The 17,714-nt window shown below is 37.4% G+C and overlaps 1 protein-coding gene across 1 annotated transcript; it reads right to left on the bottom strand.

Moving 5' to 3' along the window:
• Positions 1 to 606: 606 nt before the first annotated feature.
• LOC131018868 (rhodanese-like domain-containing protein 6) lies at positions 607 to 3,442 on the bottom strand. The gene is made up of 7 exons (XM_057947565.1): positions 3,386 to 3,442; positions 3,127 to 3,232; positions 2,823 to 3,018; positions 2,105 to 2,186; positions 1,137 to 1,219; positions 783 to 915; positions 607 to 686 (listed from the first exon to the last, which is right to left on the bottom strand). The coding sequence occupies exons 1-7, from the start codon at positions 3,440 to 3,442 to the stop codon at positions 630 to 632; spliced, it is 714 nt and encodes a 237-aa protein (XP_057803548.1). The 3' UTR covers positions 607 to 629.
• Between the last annotated feature and the right edge of the window lie 14,272 nt (positions 3,443 to 17,714).

The following is a 17,714-nucleotide window of genomic DNA, read 5'->3' as shown; positions in this document are numbered from 1 at the left end:
TGAATTTTAAAGTTTATGTTGCTAAAACAAAATGTAAAAGTTCAGGGGCTTCATAAAACTGAAAAAAACTAAGGGTCTAGTGAACAGTTCAGCCAAAATACTTCTTAATAAGCTCCTTAGAATTAACAGAGAACATCAAGCAAAAACTAGAGTATATGCAGCAAATGTTACAGAAAGCAGAAAGGCAAAGAGATCAGAGATGGGTATATCCTAACTGCGTACAGACACATAGCTCAGCTAACCAGATTGCATACAGGACAGGAGTTAGCAAAAAAATGAGAAGCAACCCTAGATATGTCTTATTCAGTACTCCCTACTATTTAAAACAAGTAGTCTCAAAGAAGTCTTGCTTTCTTTCTTTTTTTGGCAAACAAGTGTAGTTATACAATTTCTACCAAACTTTTTTTTCTTTTCTTAATTTCCCATTTATCTCCATTAAAGTAATTTGTAAACATGTAAAGTGAGATTTTTTTTGAACAGGATAGAGTATATACCAGCTAAAGGATGTCAAGAATAAAACCTTTAACCTTACCTTCACTCGAAGATAGAAGAGACGAGGCTTGATCAATCTCGAGACTCTGATTATCATATGTTGTTTCTGGTACTTCTCCCGACATAGAGCAAATGGATTAAACAGGCTTGCCATCTTTCTGGCACAATTCACAAACATAAGACCGATTTATTTCCTGCAAATATTAGTTGCAAACTTTAAATTAGATCCTCCTTAAGCAAAAGTATTTGAAAGCAACGAAATACATAGTTACAATGTGAGTGGAACATACCCGACAATGATCACAGACTAACACAAGCATCCTACAGTGAGTACACCGGCAACGTGAAGTGTAGTTATCAAATGACACGCCACAGAGGAGGCAAGTTCCCAACACAATAGGATCTAAGCTCCCAACAGAAACCCTGAAAGCAGAAATCCATAAGAGTACCTTGTAATCAAAATTGATGTCTTAACGGATAGTCATATGTTGCCTAAACCAGACTAAATCTATTGAATCCTGCAAAAAATAGCAGTATTTGCAGATAAAACTGACATGATCTTCCCAAGCTGTGCGATGCAGAAATACGAAAGGCAACAAAAAAATCATGCTAAATGGAAGTAAATTAGATATATGAAAGCGTACCGATGGTCAAAAACAAAATTTTTTCCTTTGAAGAAGCCTCCATCTGGGAATTGTTCCATATATCTTTGGATTCCACCATATAACTGAAAAACAGTCACACCATGAGTAACATCAGCATTCTTGATCCTAACATAGTTTCATGATTTTCATCCCTCAGGGAAAATTTGATTTAGTATTCTCACAATCAGGCTTACACAGGAAGGATAACACAGACAACATAACCAACAGCAGCCATGTAAGCACTAGAAGTTCCCATTACCAAGGAAAACCAACCAAAAACTTTAAGGCAATATAATAAAATGTCTTGAAAATGTACGATATTGATATTTTATCAAACAAAATTGACTTTTCCAAATTAGCTTTGTATCTCAAATGACAAAAAACGGTAGATAATCTCGTTATATGGGTTTACAGGAAAATTCGTTTCTGGAATTGATTTTCTACTAAATGCAATGTGGGCAATGCTCCCGGCATATAAAGCTTACACATAATACTTCATCTTCCTCATGATGCCAGATAATGCAAGAGCTTCCTCAACAACAAAAAGCTGTTGCACCATGGCAAAGGACAAGAAGACTTTTCTACAAGGTAACTAGACATAGGTAATTCTGGTGCATAACTTATAAATCCAAATGGGCCATTTTCGATTTATTCAATATTGTGGAAACCAAAAGTGCCCATTTAGCTTCTCAAAAAAGGTAATTCCTGTTGTCATTCTTCTAGTGCATGAACTCAAGTGCTAGTGCCCAAGCAATTAACAGATCAGTTTAATAATGCAATGTATTATCATGATATGTATAAGAGAATAAAAAGATAAATTCACTTTATCCAATTCAAAACTGGTGGTTTCTTCAATTGGAGCTAGTACTACTTTTTCTTGCTATGATGGTAATTAAGGAAAGTCAACACAAAACAGAAAAGAACGGGCCAAATATAAGTAGCTGCATTTCCTACTCAGAGGAGCTCACCTGAAAAACATTTTCAAAACCAGCACCTTTAGATCTGATATAGGCTGATGCCATCTCACATCTAATTCCTCCAGTACAGTACCTTTAAATGCCAATAAACAAACAATCGAGATCCTCAAAAATGAGTTTGCCAATATAATCGAGGATCATGACGTAGCAAAAAATTGAAATACCCCATAATCACAGATTCACAGCAGTTCAGTGCAATTACGAGGATACACACAAGGAGATCAGGGAGTCGTACAAAAGGCTAACTAGAAGACAACAATGAATGATACTCCTGATATTCCAAACCATAGAGATTAATATGGTGGTAAAAGATCATAAAATATATTAGCCAAGTACCATCAATGAGAAGTTAATCATACTGAGGATAAGAAAGGGTGAAATTCTTTTTATAGAAAATGAGGGAAAGGAAAGGAAGGATTTAAAGGGAGAATGTTTTTTATCCCTCATTTTCTTGTGATAAATTTACAACCCAAGTGACCGCACCCTTACTGATAGCTGCAAAACCATCTACTCAGCAACAGCAAGATGGACATGCACCATGCAGTTAGTTAGAAAAGACAAGGATACAGTGTATGTAGAGATACACTGGAAGGTAAAGCAGGCAACAATGTCAAAGAAGCTTAAAAGTAGAAACCACAACTGACATCTGCTCAACTGGAATCAAAAGAGCTAGAATCTAGTACATTACTGGTACAGCACAAGTACTCACATAAGGATATTATTCCCCCACAATTGCTCGGAATTGTCATCAATCCATGAGGGTAAGTCACTATACTGCCTGATCGCTGGATCCAATGTTTTGATATCTGGAGCATGAAACTTGCCTATTCTCGTCTCGTACAAGTTTCTTGCATCTAACAGTATCAGTTCCTTGTTGGAGCCACTACTTAACTCTTGACATTCACCTGGGAAAATAACAAGAAATTCAATAGTAGAAGACTTGGCAACAAGAGCAGTATAATGTCAACAATAAATGAAAGCTCAAAGTACACAAACCAATAAAGAGAGAATACCAGCATTCTGAAGAACAGAGTGAAATTCAGCTGCCGAGAGATGTCTCCCAGCATTTGAAATCTCCGGAGACTTCAACAAGGGATGAGAGCTTAACGTCACCAGTTCCTATGGACAGTATGATAGCCCGTTTCAGCTTGAATGTGAGGGAACGAAAGCAGATGCCTTCTACAATCCCAATTGATTTAGATATAGTGAAACACGGAACAACCTAGGAAGTTTACTACTGTCTAGAAACAGAAAGACCCAACCAGTTCATACTTTTGCCTTTGAAGTCCCTATAGTGGGACCTGCTGCAACAACATGCTCATGACTCATCCTCATTCAAATAAATAATATTATCAGGCGAATTAAGTTGAGGCCAACCTTGACTATCCGGATACAATTTAATCCATAACAATGAAACAGATTACAAGAGTCTGATGATAGAAAAACAATTTATCTTATAACACAAATAAAGGTAGAAATATACATTCAGAGATAAATGATAAGTATGAAACACTGATACGTCCTGAAAATCATCCAAAATGAGAACAAGGACACAAAAATTATAAGAGATGCTACAAGCACACAGCCAACATCTATCCAGATGCCTCTCCCTTCAAAGCATCAGAATCAGCCTGGTGTAGAGCTCCCACTGTAAGGACCTAAGAGTAACTTTTCAGCTATACGAAGCTTACAATCAATGTCAAATAAAGGGGAAAGAAACAAGCATAATTGTCTTTTGATTATCAAACAGTTAGCTGTGCAAAGAGTTTCGAATAAGTAACTAGAAGTAACAACAAACACCCAATTCATTGATGAGATTAACTGAAACAAGAAAACAAAGCAACATTCACATACTTCTTTTCAGAAAGCAGTGTTCAATATTCTCAATTCAGAATAACCAAGAACAAAAAGATGAGATGAACTGAAACAAGAAAAAAAAAACTAGCGAAAATTCAAGCCATAAATCCCTAAAATTCGAGTCCAAAATGCCCTAAAATTTGCTACCTTATGCACTCTTCAATTTCATTTAGTTGTTACCTGAAGAATGAGGGCGACTGTTGTCGGAGTCAGAGGCCAGGGGCAGTGGTGGTGCGATTGGAGCGGTGGTGGGCGCTGAGCCGACGACGGAGGTTGCTCTGCCCAAATTCAAAAATTACGCAAAGATAGAAATACATATAGAAAATGGAGAGAGATAGAGAGAGTATACCGTGGTGGTGGAAGCGAAAGAGAGGTGATGGGGATGGGGGGCGATGCCAGGCTGGAGAAGGTGGCGGCTAGCGGCTGCTTGCCGGAGACAAAGGCGGCACAGAGAGGAGGTAGAGAGAGGGAGAAGGGCTTTAGGTAGGAGAATTATCAACCTCATCCGCTCTCGATTGCAAATCGGAGAATTAGGGCTTTCCCCCTTTCCTGCCTCGATTATGTGGAGTTGAGAAGAGAACCGGCCGTAGAACACCATCAGCTCGCCGATCCTCGGACCACCAGCAACGATGGGCGGGCTCTAGGTCGCGTAGCTCGCCGGTCTCCCTGAGATGGCGACGGCTGCGTTGTACCGAACAGAGAAGAACTAGGGCTCGACCAATCGAACAGAGAAGAACTAGGGCGCGGGGCAGCAGCGAGGGTGGGCGGCGACGGGCCGGCGTGGGGCAGCGGCGCCGGTGGCGGAGTCGAGAGGGGAGAGAGAGAGAGTCGAGAGACAGGGAGGAGACAGGGAGGGAGGACGAACTAGGGCTGGTAGTTTTGGGGTTAATTTCTAAATTTTCTAAATAAAATCTATTCCTTTTTTTTCTTTTTTCTTTTTTCTCTTTTTTCACTTTTAATATTCAAAAATTGGTATTTAGATTTCTAATTTAGATTTTATATAAGTGTTACTTAATGATAAAACAAAAAAAATGTTATGATTTTTTTATTTTTTAAAATCTATATCTAGGAATAAATTCAAATTTTAGGATAAACAATTTATTTGTTATTTTTAATATAATATAATATAATATAATATTTAAAAAATTAATAAAAAAAATTATACATAACAATTTTTATAGACGCTCATACATAACAGTTCAAAAACCGTTGTAAATGACTCTTATACATAACGGTTCTTTAACGTTATGAATAAACCGTTATAAAAGATGGTCATAGATAACGGTGGCACAACGGTTTTGTAATACCGTTATGTATGCAACTAATAGATAACGCAAAAACATAACGCATTTGTTCAAACCGTTATCTATGCATATAGACAACACTACATAGATAACGGATTTTTCCAAAACCGTTATCTATTCCTAAAAGTGCGCTCATACATAACGGTTTTTGAAAAAAACCGTTATCTATGCACTGTTATGTATGTAAACTTTTGTAGTAGTGTCTCACGGTTCCTATTTAATAGATTAGGTGGCAGCCGTTATTAATATTAAGGCTATATAAGTATTTTTTTTTTTTTTTTATGTAACCATATCTATTTGGATCGTGTTGACCGAATCTCCTTTTTTTTGGGTGGAGTTATGAGATATTCATCATTTATTATTTTTTTATTTCCTAATTTAGTTTTATTAGTCATAATTCGTTTATGATTCTTTTCTTATATATTTGTTTCCTCTTTATTTATTTTACAACAATAAATTATTTAAGTATCAAAATCTCTAGAATTTAGAAAAATTATCTTCTATTTTGCGCTTATTCGAAATATTTTATGCCAACAAGGAAAATTTGTATATTTTATTTAGTTTTTCGCAATTTTATTATGCTTATTCGAAAAGTTCTTTGTCAAATATTTAATGTCAGAAAAAAATACAAATATTTTATTTAAATATTCGTAATTTTATTACGTTTGTTCGAAATATTTTATATCATCAAGTAAAATTCAAAAATTTTATTTAGATATTCATAACTTTTGTACGCTTATTTGAAATATTTTTATGCAAAATATTTTTACAATTCTCAATCAGATATCAATATTACTTAGTGAATAATCACAATTTTTCAATGACTGAAACATAATTTTTCAATGAGCATAATACAATGTATACTATCAAAATATTTAACTTTCATCACGGAACAATCATTATAATTCAATGAACAAGTCCCATAAAAATTTTGAATAATCGTATAATTCAATGAATAAGTCACATAAATATTTTGAATAATCGTATAATTCAATGAATAAGTCACATGAATATCTCTAAAAAAAAGTCACATAAATATTTTGAATAATAGTACTGAATAATCATTATCCTATGTTGAACAAGCTACACTAATATATTGAAAAATCACACCTTGTATCTAACACGACAACACATGATTATAAACTTTAATCTGTTCTACTCTGTGAGTTTGTATGAATAGCTATATCATGTCCAACTTTTGCCTTTTTGCATGCCTGCACAACGTCTTCAGAGTGCTTACTCATTGGTTAAATATTTTCAATCATATATTCGCGATCTTCTTTGTGGGATCAGCAACAAATACAATTGTATTATCATCCACTTTCCAGAAATCCTTGATCGCTAGTCCTAACAAAAAGAGAAAACCACAAAAAAATTAAAAAGAAAAATAGGAGAGAGTGTTGTTAAATTTTTAAAAAATGAAGAAGTTATCTACGTCTGCAGCTGTACCAGGCGTATCAGGATAATTTTGCGCAAGAACTCTCAACTCATATCTCGTATCCTTTTCAAGGGCAGCTATCTCCTGCGACTGGTTCCCCATTAAATTTTCAACAAAATTCGAAACATTAAAACAAGAGGGCACAATTATACCACAAACTGACTATGATTGTATACAATAAACTAAAAGAACGAATATTCAACAAATTTTGCCTTTGTATAAAAAAATTAAACAACTAAAACACTAAATCTTACAAAATACATACCTTTCGATTGTTGCGCGAAGCGTGTTCTTTAAACCTTTATTCGATGAAATTTGCCTCTCTACAAAAATTAGAACATACCTCCGTCGTTTGCCTGAATATTCGAACATACCTCCGTCGATTGCCTGAAAATTTTGCCCAAAAGACGAAGATCTTCAACATTCTTCTTCAATCTGCAGAAGGTTTTCTGGAATATAGATTGTGTCCGTTTGAAAAGCCCTAATCTACACCATAAGAATCGGCGAGAAGTTGAAGAGTGAAAGTCGGAACTTCCACATTTACCTTCGTGGTGAATTTCCCTAAAAACCCTTTGTGCAGTCAATTTTTGAAGCATTTAATTTCACGTGTTTTTGTTTGCTTAATATTTCAGTTATTCGAATTTATTTGGAGCCGTCGGATCTTGTAGATCTAATGGTACATATTAATTCTCTATTCTCTACTAAACACCAATTCTCCATAGATCCCTCCCCTATATATATATATATATATATATATATATATATATATATATATATATATATATATAGGGTTAGGTTCAATGAAAAAGGCCTAAATGTAAGAAAGAAGAGAGAAGTAATCTCATCCGTTGATCTTATCTAATCTAACGGACATGATTTGTTCACGCCATGTTCAACGGATTTTTTCGTTGAACATTCGTGAACATATACAATATTTTTGGGGGTTCTGGGTTTAGACCCCCCATATGTTCAACGAAAAAATCCGTTGAACATGGCGTGAACAAATCATGTCCGTTAGATTAGATAAGATCAACGGATGAGATTACTTCTCTCTTCTTTCTTACATTTAGGCCTTCTTCAAAAAATCAGCATTTATTCACGCCATGTTCAACAGATTTGATGAACCTTCAACGGAATAACGGGTATGTTCAACGGATTTGATGAACGTTCATCAAATCCGTTGAACATGGCGTGAATAAATGTTGTTTTTTTGGGGGTTGTGGGATTCGACCCTGTTTATGTTCAACAAAAAAATCCGTTGAACATCGCGTGAATAAATGTTGACCGTTAGATTAGATAAGATCAACGAATGAGATTTAGTCTCTGTTATTTGAATATTTAGTGGTCTCCATTGAACTCTTCCCATATATATAGGGTTAGGTTCAATGGAGAACACCAAATATTCAAATAACGGAAAACATTGAACATGTTAGTAATTCTCATTGAACGTTAAACGTTCGTACAAATAATTTTACTAAACGTTTGGGGTTTATGGGTTTCGAACCATGATATAAATCCGTTCAATGTTCAATAAAATTATTTGTACCAACGTTTAACGTTCAATGGAAATTACTGACATGTTCAATGTTCTTCGTTCTTTGAATATTTGTCTTGGCTACTTGTCTATACTAGTGCGTGTAAACGTATTGATAGGATCACAGCGAGACGTATTCTTCTATCTGAATTAAGTGAAAAATCAAGAACTTGGTGACTTAACGAAACCTGAATTCTAATAAGATCTCAGGTGTACATATAATCTTGTGTATCACTTTGATTTACTATGAGTGAGAGTAATGAAGATGAAGCGGCGCTATTGTTCCTGGACAAATACGATAACCTTCTTCTTGATAGTTGCAAGTCTTAGTTTCTTTAAAACTCATTTATAAGTTTTTGTAATTACTTTTTCTTAATAATGATTGTGGGTAACTTCACAATTGATTTAAGGTGTATAAATAAGGTTGCATTTCAATTGCAGTAAATGATGGATTTCTTGTGAAAATAAAGTCTTTTGTCTTGTTCTTTGATGCTCATTTGGTGATGTTAGGTCCGGAGGGTCTCGAATAGGTGTATGGGGGGGGAATACACCTATGGGCTATTTTTCAATCAATCCTCAATCAGAGGGATCTCAGTCAGAGATCAAAACGAAACTTTGCATGCAAACAAAGACGCCTGTTTTACTGAAATCAGTTTTGACCAAACAGGGTTGACGACTGATACTGAAAGCTCTTCAGTAAAGAGTTATCAGTTAAGTTGCTGGAACTTAACTGATGCAAGTAAGGGCTTCAGTCGAGTTTGCTAAAACAGAGACGATAACACTCTTCCTGACTATCAGAAGATAGATCAGTCAGACTGATATCGTACGCAGCGGAAATTAAACTTAGTTTCGAAATAGCCTCGGTGGAGCAAGTTGTTGGTTATGGTTTCTCTTTGCAGTTAGTCAGTGTTCAGTTTTATCAATTGAAATAACACAAGTAAGAATGTAAAATTGAAAGCTGTAAACAACACAGAGACTTTTACGTGGTTCGGAAAAACCCTTTCCTACATCCACGGTTGGTTGATCAGACCAACAATCCACTCCGCAAGTGCTTAACAGGTGCACTGCAAACCGAACTGTGTGCTTGCCGGGTGCACACAACTAGGGATGTCAATCGGGCCAGCCCACCGGATTTTCGGGCTAGCCCTATCGAGTTCCGGGTTAGTCGGGTGCGGGCTAATCGGGTTGGAGATTTTTTCGGGTTATAAATCTTCAACCCTAATCCTAAACTTTCGGGTTTCGGGCTAGCCCATCGGGCTAATCAGGTTAAAGGCGTAAAAATAAAATTACCATTTGTATTTTATTATTCCTAATGATCTAATGTATAATGTATAAAATATACATAGATATTAAAGATATAAATTATATAGCAAAGCATGAAATGCAAAAATATAAGATATTCAAGATTACATAAACAAAATTATATTAAAATGAGATAGTAAAATTTAACATGTATCAATGCACTAGAATCAATCTGGATTATTACTGAATAATTAGTGGATTTGTCATGCACGTCTCATTGACAGAAAAAAAAAACTGGTATCACTTTAAAATGAGATACTAATAATTAATTTCTAACTAATGAGATATTAATAATCAATTTCTACAAAAAATCCGTAATTAATTTCACTTTTTCTAATGAGATTGCACACACACACACACACACACATATATATATTCTAACTAATTAATTTCACTTTTTTTAATGAGGCTACATATATATATATATATATTTAAACAAATACCATAGATCTAAACATAGCAGAAGTTGTAACTGGATGCATTAGTCACAATTCCGTCAGCCCACCGGGCCAGCCCATCGGGTTTTCGGGCTAGCCCTATCGGGTTCCGGGTTATTCGGGTGCGGGCTAATCGGGCTGGAGGTTTTTTCGGGTTGCGATTTTTCAACCTTAACCCTCTAATTTTGTCGGGTTATTCGGGCCGGCCCACGGGTTTCGGGCTGCATTGACATCCCTACACACAACCGTACACTGAAGAAAACCCTTCTCCAGTACCCACGCTTCACTCGCGTCGGATTTCCCTTGCTTAACACAACCTGTGCTAAGACTCTCAGAGTCAGAAAACCCTTCTGACCTCCGAATCACTCAAAACACTCTTATGGAGGGGAGGTTTGAACGAGTGCCAACTATACTTACAAAGAACAAGTTCTTTGAAGCAAGTTTGACCTTTGGCTTCTGGGTAAACAGATATATGCCTAGGGTCTAAGAGAATGTGTGTAATCAGCAGTGACTGATTTTGGCTTTGGAATTCTCTTATTCGATTCAAGCTTTGGGGAGTTTAAGCTTAAGGCTGAGTAGCAATTTCGGCAGAGCTTCAGCTTATGTTGTTGAATCGGTGAAGGTTGAAGTGATCCTCGAGCGCTATTTGTAGGAGAACTCTTGAATAGATCCGTTGGCGTAAATCATCCTCAAGATTTCTTCCGTTGGAGAGCAATTCGAATTTGGGCTGAGGCTTCAATCTTCGAGGTTCCTTGTCTGGGTGGAAACGGCTCTCTTTGATGGACAGGAGATGTGACGTCTCTGAAAAGTAACCACCAGATAGGAATGACCTCTGCAGAGATAAGATCCTGAGATCTCTGCATTTAATGCGGCTGTACTTTGTGAGTACGTGGCTTCCTCTGAACATTGGAAGATCAGTCCTAGGAGGAATGTTCAACTGATACTTGACTTTAGTATCAGTCCTTTGCGCGCATTAAGTAATCAGTCTTCAACTGATTCTTCAACTGACACTTCAGTTGGTATCTGCAGTCTTCAGTCTTCAGTCCTTCGTTCTTCAGTCTTCAGTCTTCGACACCGCAAACTAAACTAGAAACGAACTCTAACACTTGAGTTCAAAACAATTCTAGTCTATTACAATTAAGTCATATGATTTTTGGTATCATCAAAACAAGGGTTAGGATATTCCACAAGGTTCCCAACAATTTCCCCCTTTTTGATGATGCCAAAACCACACAGCAGTTCTAGACAGCAAAAAGACTGAACTCACAGTACAAGTTCTAAACATGGGGTAAAAACAGTTCCCCCTTAACAATAGAACCTAAAAACTTGTACTAAGAGTTAAGAACGAAAACAGTTCTAAAACAGAACAAGGAGAAGACAGAAAAACCATAATCAGAGCCTGGACAAAGAGTCATTGTCTTCAGGTTGAGATAAAAAAGAAGTTATTTTCATTAAAAAAAGACTGATAAGTCATCAGTCTAGGTACAGAGCAAGACTTACAATGGAGTAAAATGAAAAACAAAAACATCATGGGAAACCCATGGACTCCAGCAGTCTGTTTGGCTGCGCTTTGAACTTCTTGATCTTCATCTTCTGTCTTCGTGTCTTCATGTTCCTAAGCTTGTTCCACTCTCACTTGTGTTCCGTTGATTTGAGGTCTTTACTAGAACGTCGTCCTTACAACTTCTGGTGATCCTTTGTTGTCCCATCTACAGTCAAGAAATAGAGGACAGGAGCAACGTTATCGAAAAGGAAGGTTGCTCACTGACTCCATTTCTGACTTTTCCCCCTTTTTGGCAACATTAAAAAGAGAGTTGATGATGGAAGCTATGATCAAACGGTACCCAACTCCTAGTCTCAGAATCTCGTGAGAAGATTTGAGAACAGGGTGAGTCCAGAAATGCAGAAGAGGAGAACGCCAGTGATGAGGTGAGGAGATGAGAAGAGACAGAGAAGTGGAAGAGGACAAGAAAGCGTAGAATACGAAAGATAGAAGAAGGCTGCCTTGGAAGGAGACGAGGGCTGCCTTATGAGGAGACGATCAGGTTGATGAATTGGAAAGAAAGGTGGAGAGAAAGATGGACGTGAGAAGGAAGAATCGCAGCGGTGGCAGCTGAGAAGACTAACACCGTCGATTAGCCGGCACTGGGTCTTTGAAGAATAGACCAGGTGCAGCTGAAGATGCCGGCCAACAACGAGAGAGGTCTCATTGTTTGTTGCAAGCCAGGGAGGAGTGCAATATATGCGATAAGAAAGATCTCCTCCAGAAGCTGTGAAGCTTCTTGGCGCCAGGCATGAGAATGGAAGACACTTGCTTCGCTGGATACAAGTGAGGGTAGAGCAAACTTTGACGTCGGAGAGACGTTGAGATCCAGTGGAAGGGTCTGGTGAAGACCAGGTATGTGAGCGTCATTCTTCCACTCCATGACTTTGCAGTCATAGATTTCTCCTTTCGTCGGAACAATTTTTCTCTGCAACTTTGAAAATATTGAAAAAAAATTCTCACAGTGAAGGCTGTGGAGAGTTGTTAGTTGATACAGAAAAATTGAGAAGACAACATGGTATAAATAGACAAGATGTGAACCATGTAAGAAGATGAAAAGTTTTTCGAAAACTGTGCCTAAAATGCATTTGAAGAAAAATTCACGTCCGCCGTCACTGCGAGGGACTGTGTCTTCAAAAAGTTGAAAGGCATCATTGCATTCTGTCATGTCAATGAGCTTCTCAAGAAATTTTATTGCAGAGGCAAAAGGTTGGAAAGATTTTTGGTAAAAGATCAGGACAAGTTCCATCAAAACAGATTTTCCCTTTTTAAAGACTTTTGTCCTTCTCGGATATTCCATTTTCCAACAATCAGTTAAAGTTTTTGAAAGAAACTGATTAGTTTGAGAAAAGTTTTTGAAAGAAAAACATAAAACTCTAAACTGAAATAACTGATTTTAAAAGTAAGCTTTAAAAAAAACTTACTGATCAACTGAACATTGTAGTCAGTTGATACCACTTGATCCTGGTTGATTCATCAGGATGTCTTCTTCTTCAGATGAGCGTTCAGACTTCATTGCTTTCCACGTCGTAGAATCAGCAGTTGGTGACCACCAGTCAACATGACTGTTTGAGTAAGTCTTCAAACACAGCATCACTCTTCAGGGTTGATGAGGCCGATCTTTCCACATAGATCAATGAACCTCTCTTCTGGAAGAGCCTTGGTTAGTAGGTCCGCTCTCTGAACAGCAGTGGGAATCCATTCCACAGAGATATTCTTCTTTTCGACATGATCACGGATAAAGTGATGTCGAATAGCAATATGTTTAACTCTGGTGTGATGAACTGGATTCTGGGAGATTGCAATAGCACTGGAGCTCTCGCAATAGATAGGAACTTCCTTTTCGTCGATCCCATAGTCCTTTAATTGATGGACTAACCACAGGATTTGTGAGCAGCAGCTTTCGGCAGCAACATATTCAGCTTCAGTTGTAGAGGTGGCGACTGAAGTCTGCTTCTTTGAAAACCATGAAATGAGCTTGTTGCCTAGGAATTGACATGTTCTGGAGGTTGATTTGCGATCAAGCTTGCATCCACCGAAGTCAGAGTCTGAATATCCGGTGAGCTTGATGTCGTCGTCTGCTGGATACCACAATCCTAAATTGGGTGTGCCTTTAAGATATCTTAGAATCCGCTTTGCTGCATCCAAATGAACTTCCTTTGGATCTGATTGATATCTTGCACATACCCCAACTGCAAATGCGATGTCTGGTCTGCTCGCAGTCAAATACAGCAAAGATCCAATGATTTCTCTGTACTTCGTCGAAGAGACAGATTTTCCTTCTGAACCTGGATCAACTTTCCAGTTTGTGTTCATTGGGATCTTGACTGACTTCATGTGCTGAATACCGAACTTGACTATCAGTTCCTTGGCATACTTGGACTGACTGATCAGTATTCCTTCGTTGGTCTGCTTGACTTGCAATCCGAGAAAGAAATTTATTTCTCCCATCATGGACATTTGAAACTTGTTGGTCATGATGTCAGCAAACTTCTTGCACATGTGTTCGGATTTGGATCCAAAAATTATGTCATCGACATAAATCTGAACAAGCAAGAGATCTTCTCCTTCTTTGAGAGTGAACAGAGTTCTGTCCACAAATCCTTTCTTGAAACCTTGTTCAACAAGATACTATGAGAGAGTATCATACCATGCTCTTGGTGCTTGCTTCAATCCATAGAGCGCTTTCTTCAGCTTGTACACCTTTTCTGGTCCAGCAACCTCAAACCCAGGAGGTTGTTCTACATAGACTTCATCTGTGAGCACTCCATTGAGAAAGGCACACTTGACATCCATTTGGTGTACCTTGAAACCTTTGTGAGCTGCGAAGGCTAAGAAGAGTTTGACTGCTTCCAATCTGACAACTGGAGCGAACGTCTCATCGTAGTCGATTCCTTCTTCTTGACTGTATCCTTTAGCTACAAGCCTTGCTTTGTTTCTCACAACGTTTCCTTCTTCGTCTTCCTTGTTCTTGAAAATCTATTTCAAGCCAATCACCTTTGCATCGTCTGGTCGATCCAATAGCTCCTAAACTGAATTCCGGTTGAATTCATTTAGTTCTTCTAGCATTGCGATGACCCAATGAGTAGACTTCAGAGCTTCTTCAATATCCTTGGGCTCTGTAGATGATAAGAAACAGCTGAAAATCTTATCTTCGTTGATGCAGTTCTGGTTGATGTCGAAGACGAGGTTGCACATTGATCTCCGAGTCTTGACGCCATCTGAGTGGAAGGTTGAAGTGATCCTCGGGCGCTATTTGTAGGAGAACTCTTGAATAGATCCGTTGGCGTAAATCGTCCTCAAGATTTCTTCCGTTGGAGAGCAATTCGAATTTGGGCTGAGGCTTCAATCTTCGAGGTTCCTTGTCTGGGTGGAAACAGCTCTCTTTGATGGACATGAGATGTGACGTCTCTGAAAAGTAACCACTAGATAGGAATGACCTCTGCAGAGATAAGATCCTGATATCTCTGTATTTAATGCGGCTGTACTTTGTGAGTACGTGGCTTCCTCTGAACGTTGGAAGATCAGTCCTAGGAGGAATGTTCAACTGATACTTGACTTTAGTATCAGTCCTTTGCGCGCGTTAAGTAATCAGTCTTCAACTGATTCTTCAACTGACACTTCAGTTGGTATCTGCAGTCTTCAGTCTTCGACACCGCAAACTAAACTAGAAACGAACTCTAACACTTGAGTTCAAAACAATTCTAGTCTATTACAATTAAGTCCTATGATTTTTGGTATCATCAAAACAAGGGTTAGGATATTCCACAAGGTTCCCAACAGGTGATATCAACGATTTGAGTGTTCTTATTGTTCTTCATTTGAGTGTCACGCTCGCTGCATCAGTTGGTATCACGTTGTCGATATCTGATCCTTGCCATGCCGCCTCGTCGACCACCGCTCGAGCCTGAGATCTAGCGATTGGAACAACGGATGGATTAGTTTATACAAATGCTCACTCAACAGGGTCAACTTTTCCACCAGTTATCCACACAAACCAGGGGCAATGATTGCCATATGCAGAATCCAAACCCTTCGGCACGAAACGATGGGGAAGGTGCCCATCAACACCACGATTTTGTCGATTCGTCTGATGATGAAGACACGATTGATAATCCCTTCGCCCCCCTAATGGGCCGTCACAATCGTCGCCCTGAAGATAGTCACAGATGGGATTACAGTAGCAAGATTGATCTCCCTGAATTTCATGGTGGCATGGATCCACATGTTTACCTTGCTTGGTTAGTAGCAATTGAGGATGTCCTTGATTATAAGGAAGTTCCAACTTATATGTATCTTAGCTGATAGCAATATATATATGACATTTGGTGATCTGTATTAGATAACAATACCCGATATAGGATGATAACTTCCCCTTAAGGAGCTCGAAAGGTTTATTGTGCTAAACCTTGCAGATTTATTAAGTTCGGGTGCAATAATAAGGTGGAGTGTTACTACTTAATTATTAATAAGAAGTTAATTAATAAAAGTTGTCAGAAGTTTTAATTAATTAATGGATGGTGGATATCTTAAATATGTGGGGTCTGATAAGTCTAATAGAAGCCCCGATTCATCTTCGACAATAAAAGGGTTAGTCAATATTCATTCTCTAGTTGAATGAATTAATATTTATGAATTAATTATGATCTGGGTTGATCATAAGAATTAATTCATTTAAGGCCTATCTTTATTCCTTGTGTTTGATCCCTATACTGGCCCAACGTATGCTGAGTTCAGTAGGAGAAAATTAAGCATAGCCCATTAATCAGATTTAATCAAATACATTTGGGTTCATTTTGGACCGATAGAGCCATAATTAAATTATTGTGATTTTAATTTTAATTATTGTATTTTATGTTAAGTTTGTATTTTATTTTAATTAATGTAATGTTGAAATTTAATTTTAATGAAATGTTGAATTTTAAAATTGAAGAATTAAAATAGAATAAAATTTAAATGAAAAAATTAGAGCCCATTTTAGAGCCAATGCATTGGAGAGTGGTAGCTCTAAGGTGGGGACCACCTCCTTAAGAGCCTTGTTTTAGAGTCTTACATTGGTGATGCTCTAAGAAATTAGGGTCGGCCCTAGGCAGCGAGGGGTGTGACCGCCTAGGGCCCATGGTGATGAGGCAGGGCCGGCCCTGACATTCTGGGGGCCTTAGGCGAAAGGAAAAAAAAGGCCCCCTAGAAAATGAAGCTTCATAATTTTATAGCAAATTTGAGATAGCTGCATATATAACTAACATTATTATAAAGTGCAATAAATCATAAATTAATGATCAAATAATTATAGAAATAAAGTAGATTTTTAATATTTTGGGAACAAAATTATCAATAACCTCTTCAAGAATACCCCATGTTTAAAGTATAAAATTGCTAATACATTTAACCTTTTTTTTGAGATATAGTATAATGCAAATATATACTATAATTTTATTGATTTTAATTTTAAAAAACTTCTTTCTACTGAAGTTACAATAACCAGTATAGTCTTTTTTTAGGGGACAATAACCACATTATAATCAACAATATTCTATATGTAATAAAAATATTAGAAAAATAATCTAAAATTTTTAATAGGATTAATATTAGTGGACTTGTATTTATTTTGGGGCCCCCTAAATTTAGGGGGCCCTAGGCCCTTGCCCCTTTGGCCCTATGCAAGGGCCGGCCCTGTGATGAGAAGTAAAATATGCACCATCGTTATGCACAACTGATAGGCAGTGCTATCACTCAAGGAAAGTAGATGCTATGAACCAGAGCAGAATGCTATGCAGAGCACTCAGAGTACACATGATGACAGATGATCAAAATAATAAAAATTTGAAATAAAAACTGGCAAATAATCAAAACAAGGGATATTCATAACATGAAAACAGCAACAGAATCGTGCTTGACTTCTAAAGTACGCGCACGACACCAGGGGGGTAGCTAGTAGCTTTAAAAGCAGTTCTGACATATGGTCAAACTTTGAAGAGATTTGTTTGACCACACCAGGGGAGAGTAGCTGATGAGGAGTAAAATATGCACCATCGTTATGCACAACTGGACCGGAATATCTCTATTTATTCTTATTATTATTAATACTGCAATATGTTTATTTTAAATTTTTGGTGCAGCTCTGAACTTGACAGGGCTGATTTGGCATTGTTTGACCCCACTTTCCAGCTATGATATACACCAACT

Source organism: Salvia miltiorrhiza, chromosome 3 (genome assembly GCF_028751815.1).
Source record: "Salvia miltiorrhiza cultivar Shanhuang (shh) chromosome 3, IMPLAD_Smil_shh, whole genome shotgun sequence".
Lineage (NCBI taxonomy): Eukaryota > Viridiplantae > Streptophyta > Magnoliopsida > Lamiales > Lamiaceae > Salvia > Salvia miltiorrhiza.
Note: the sequence above shows the minus strand (reverse complement) of the source record. Positions and strands in the feature narration are given on the sequence as shown.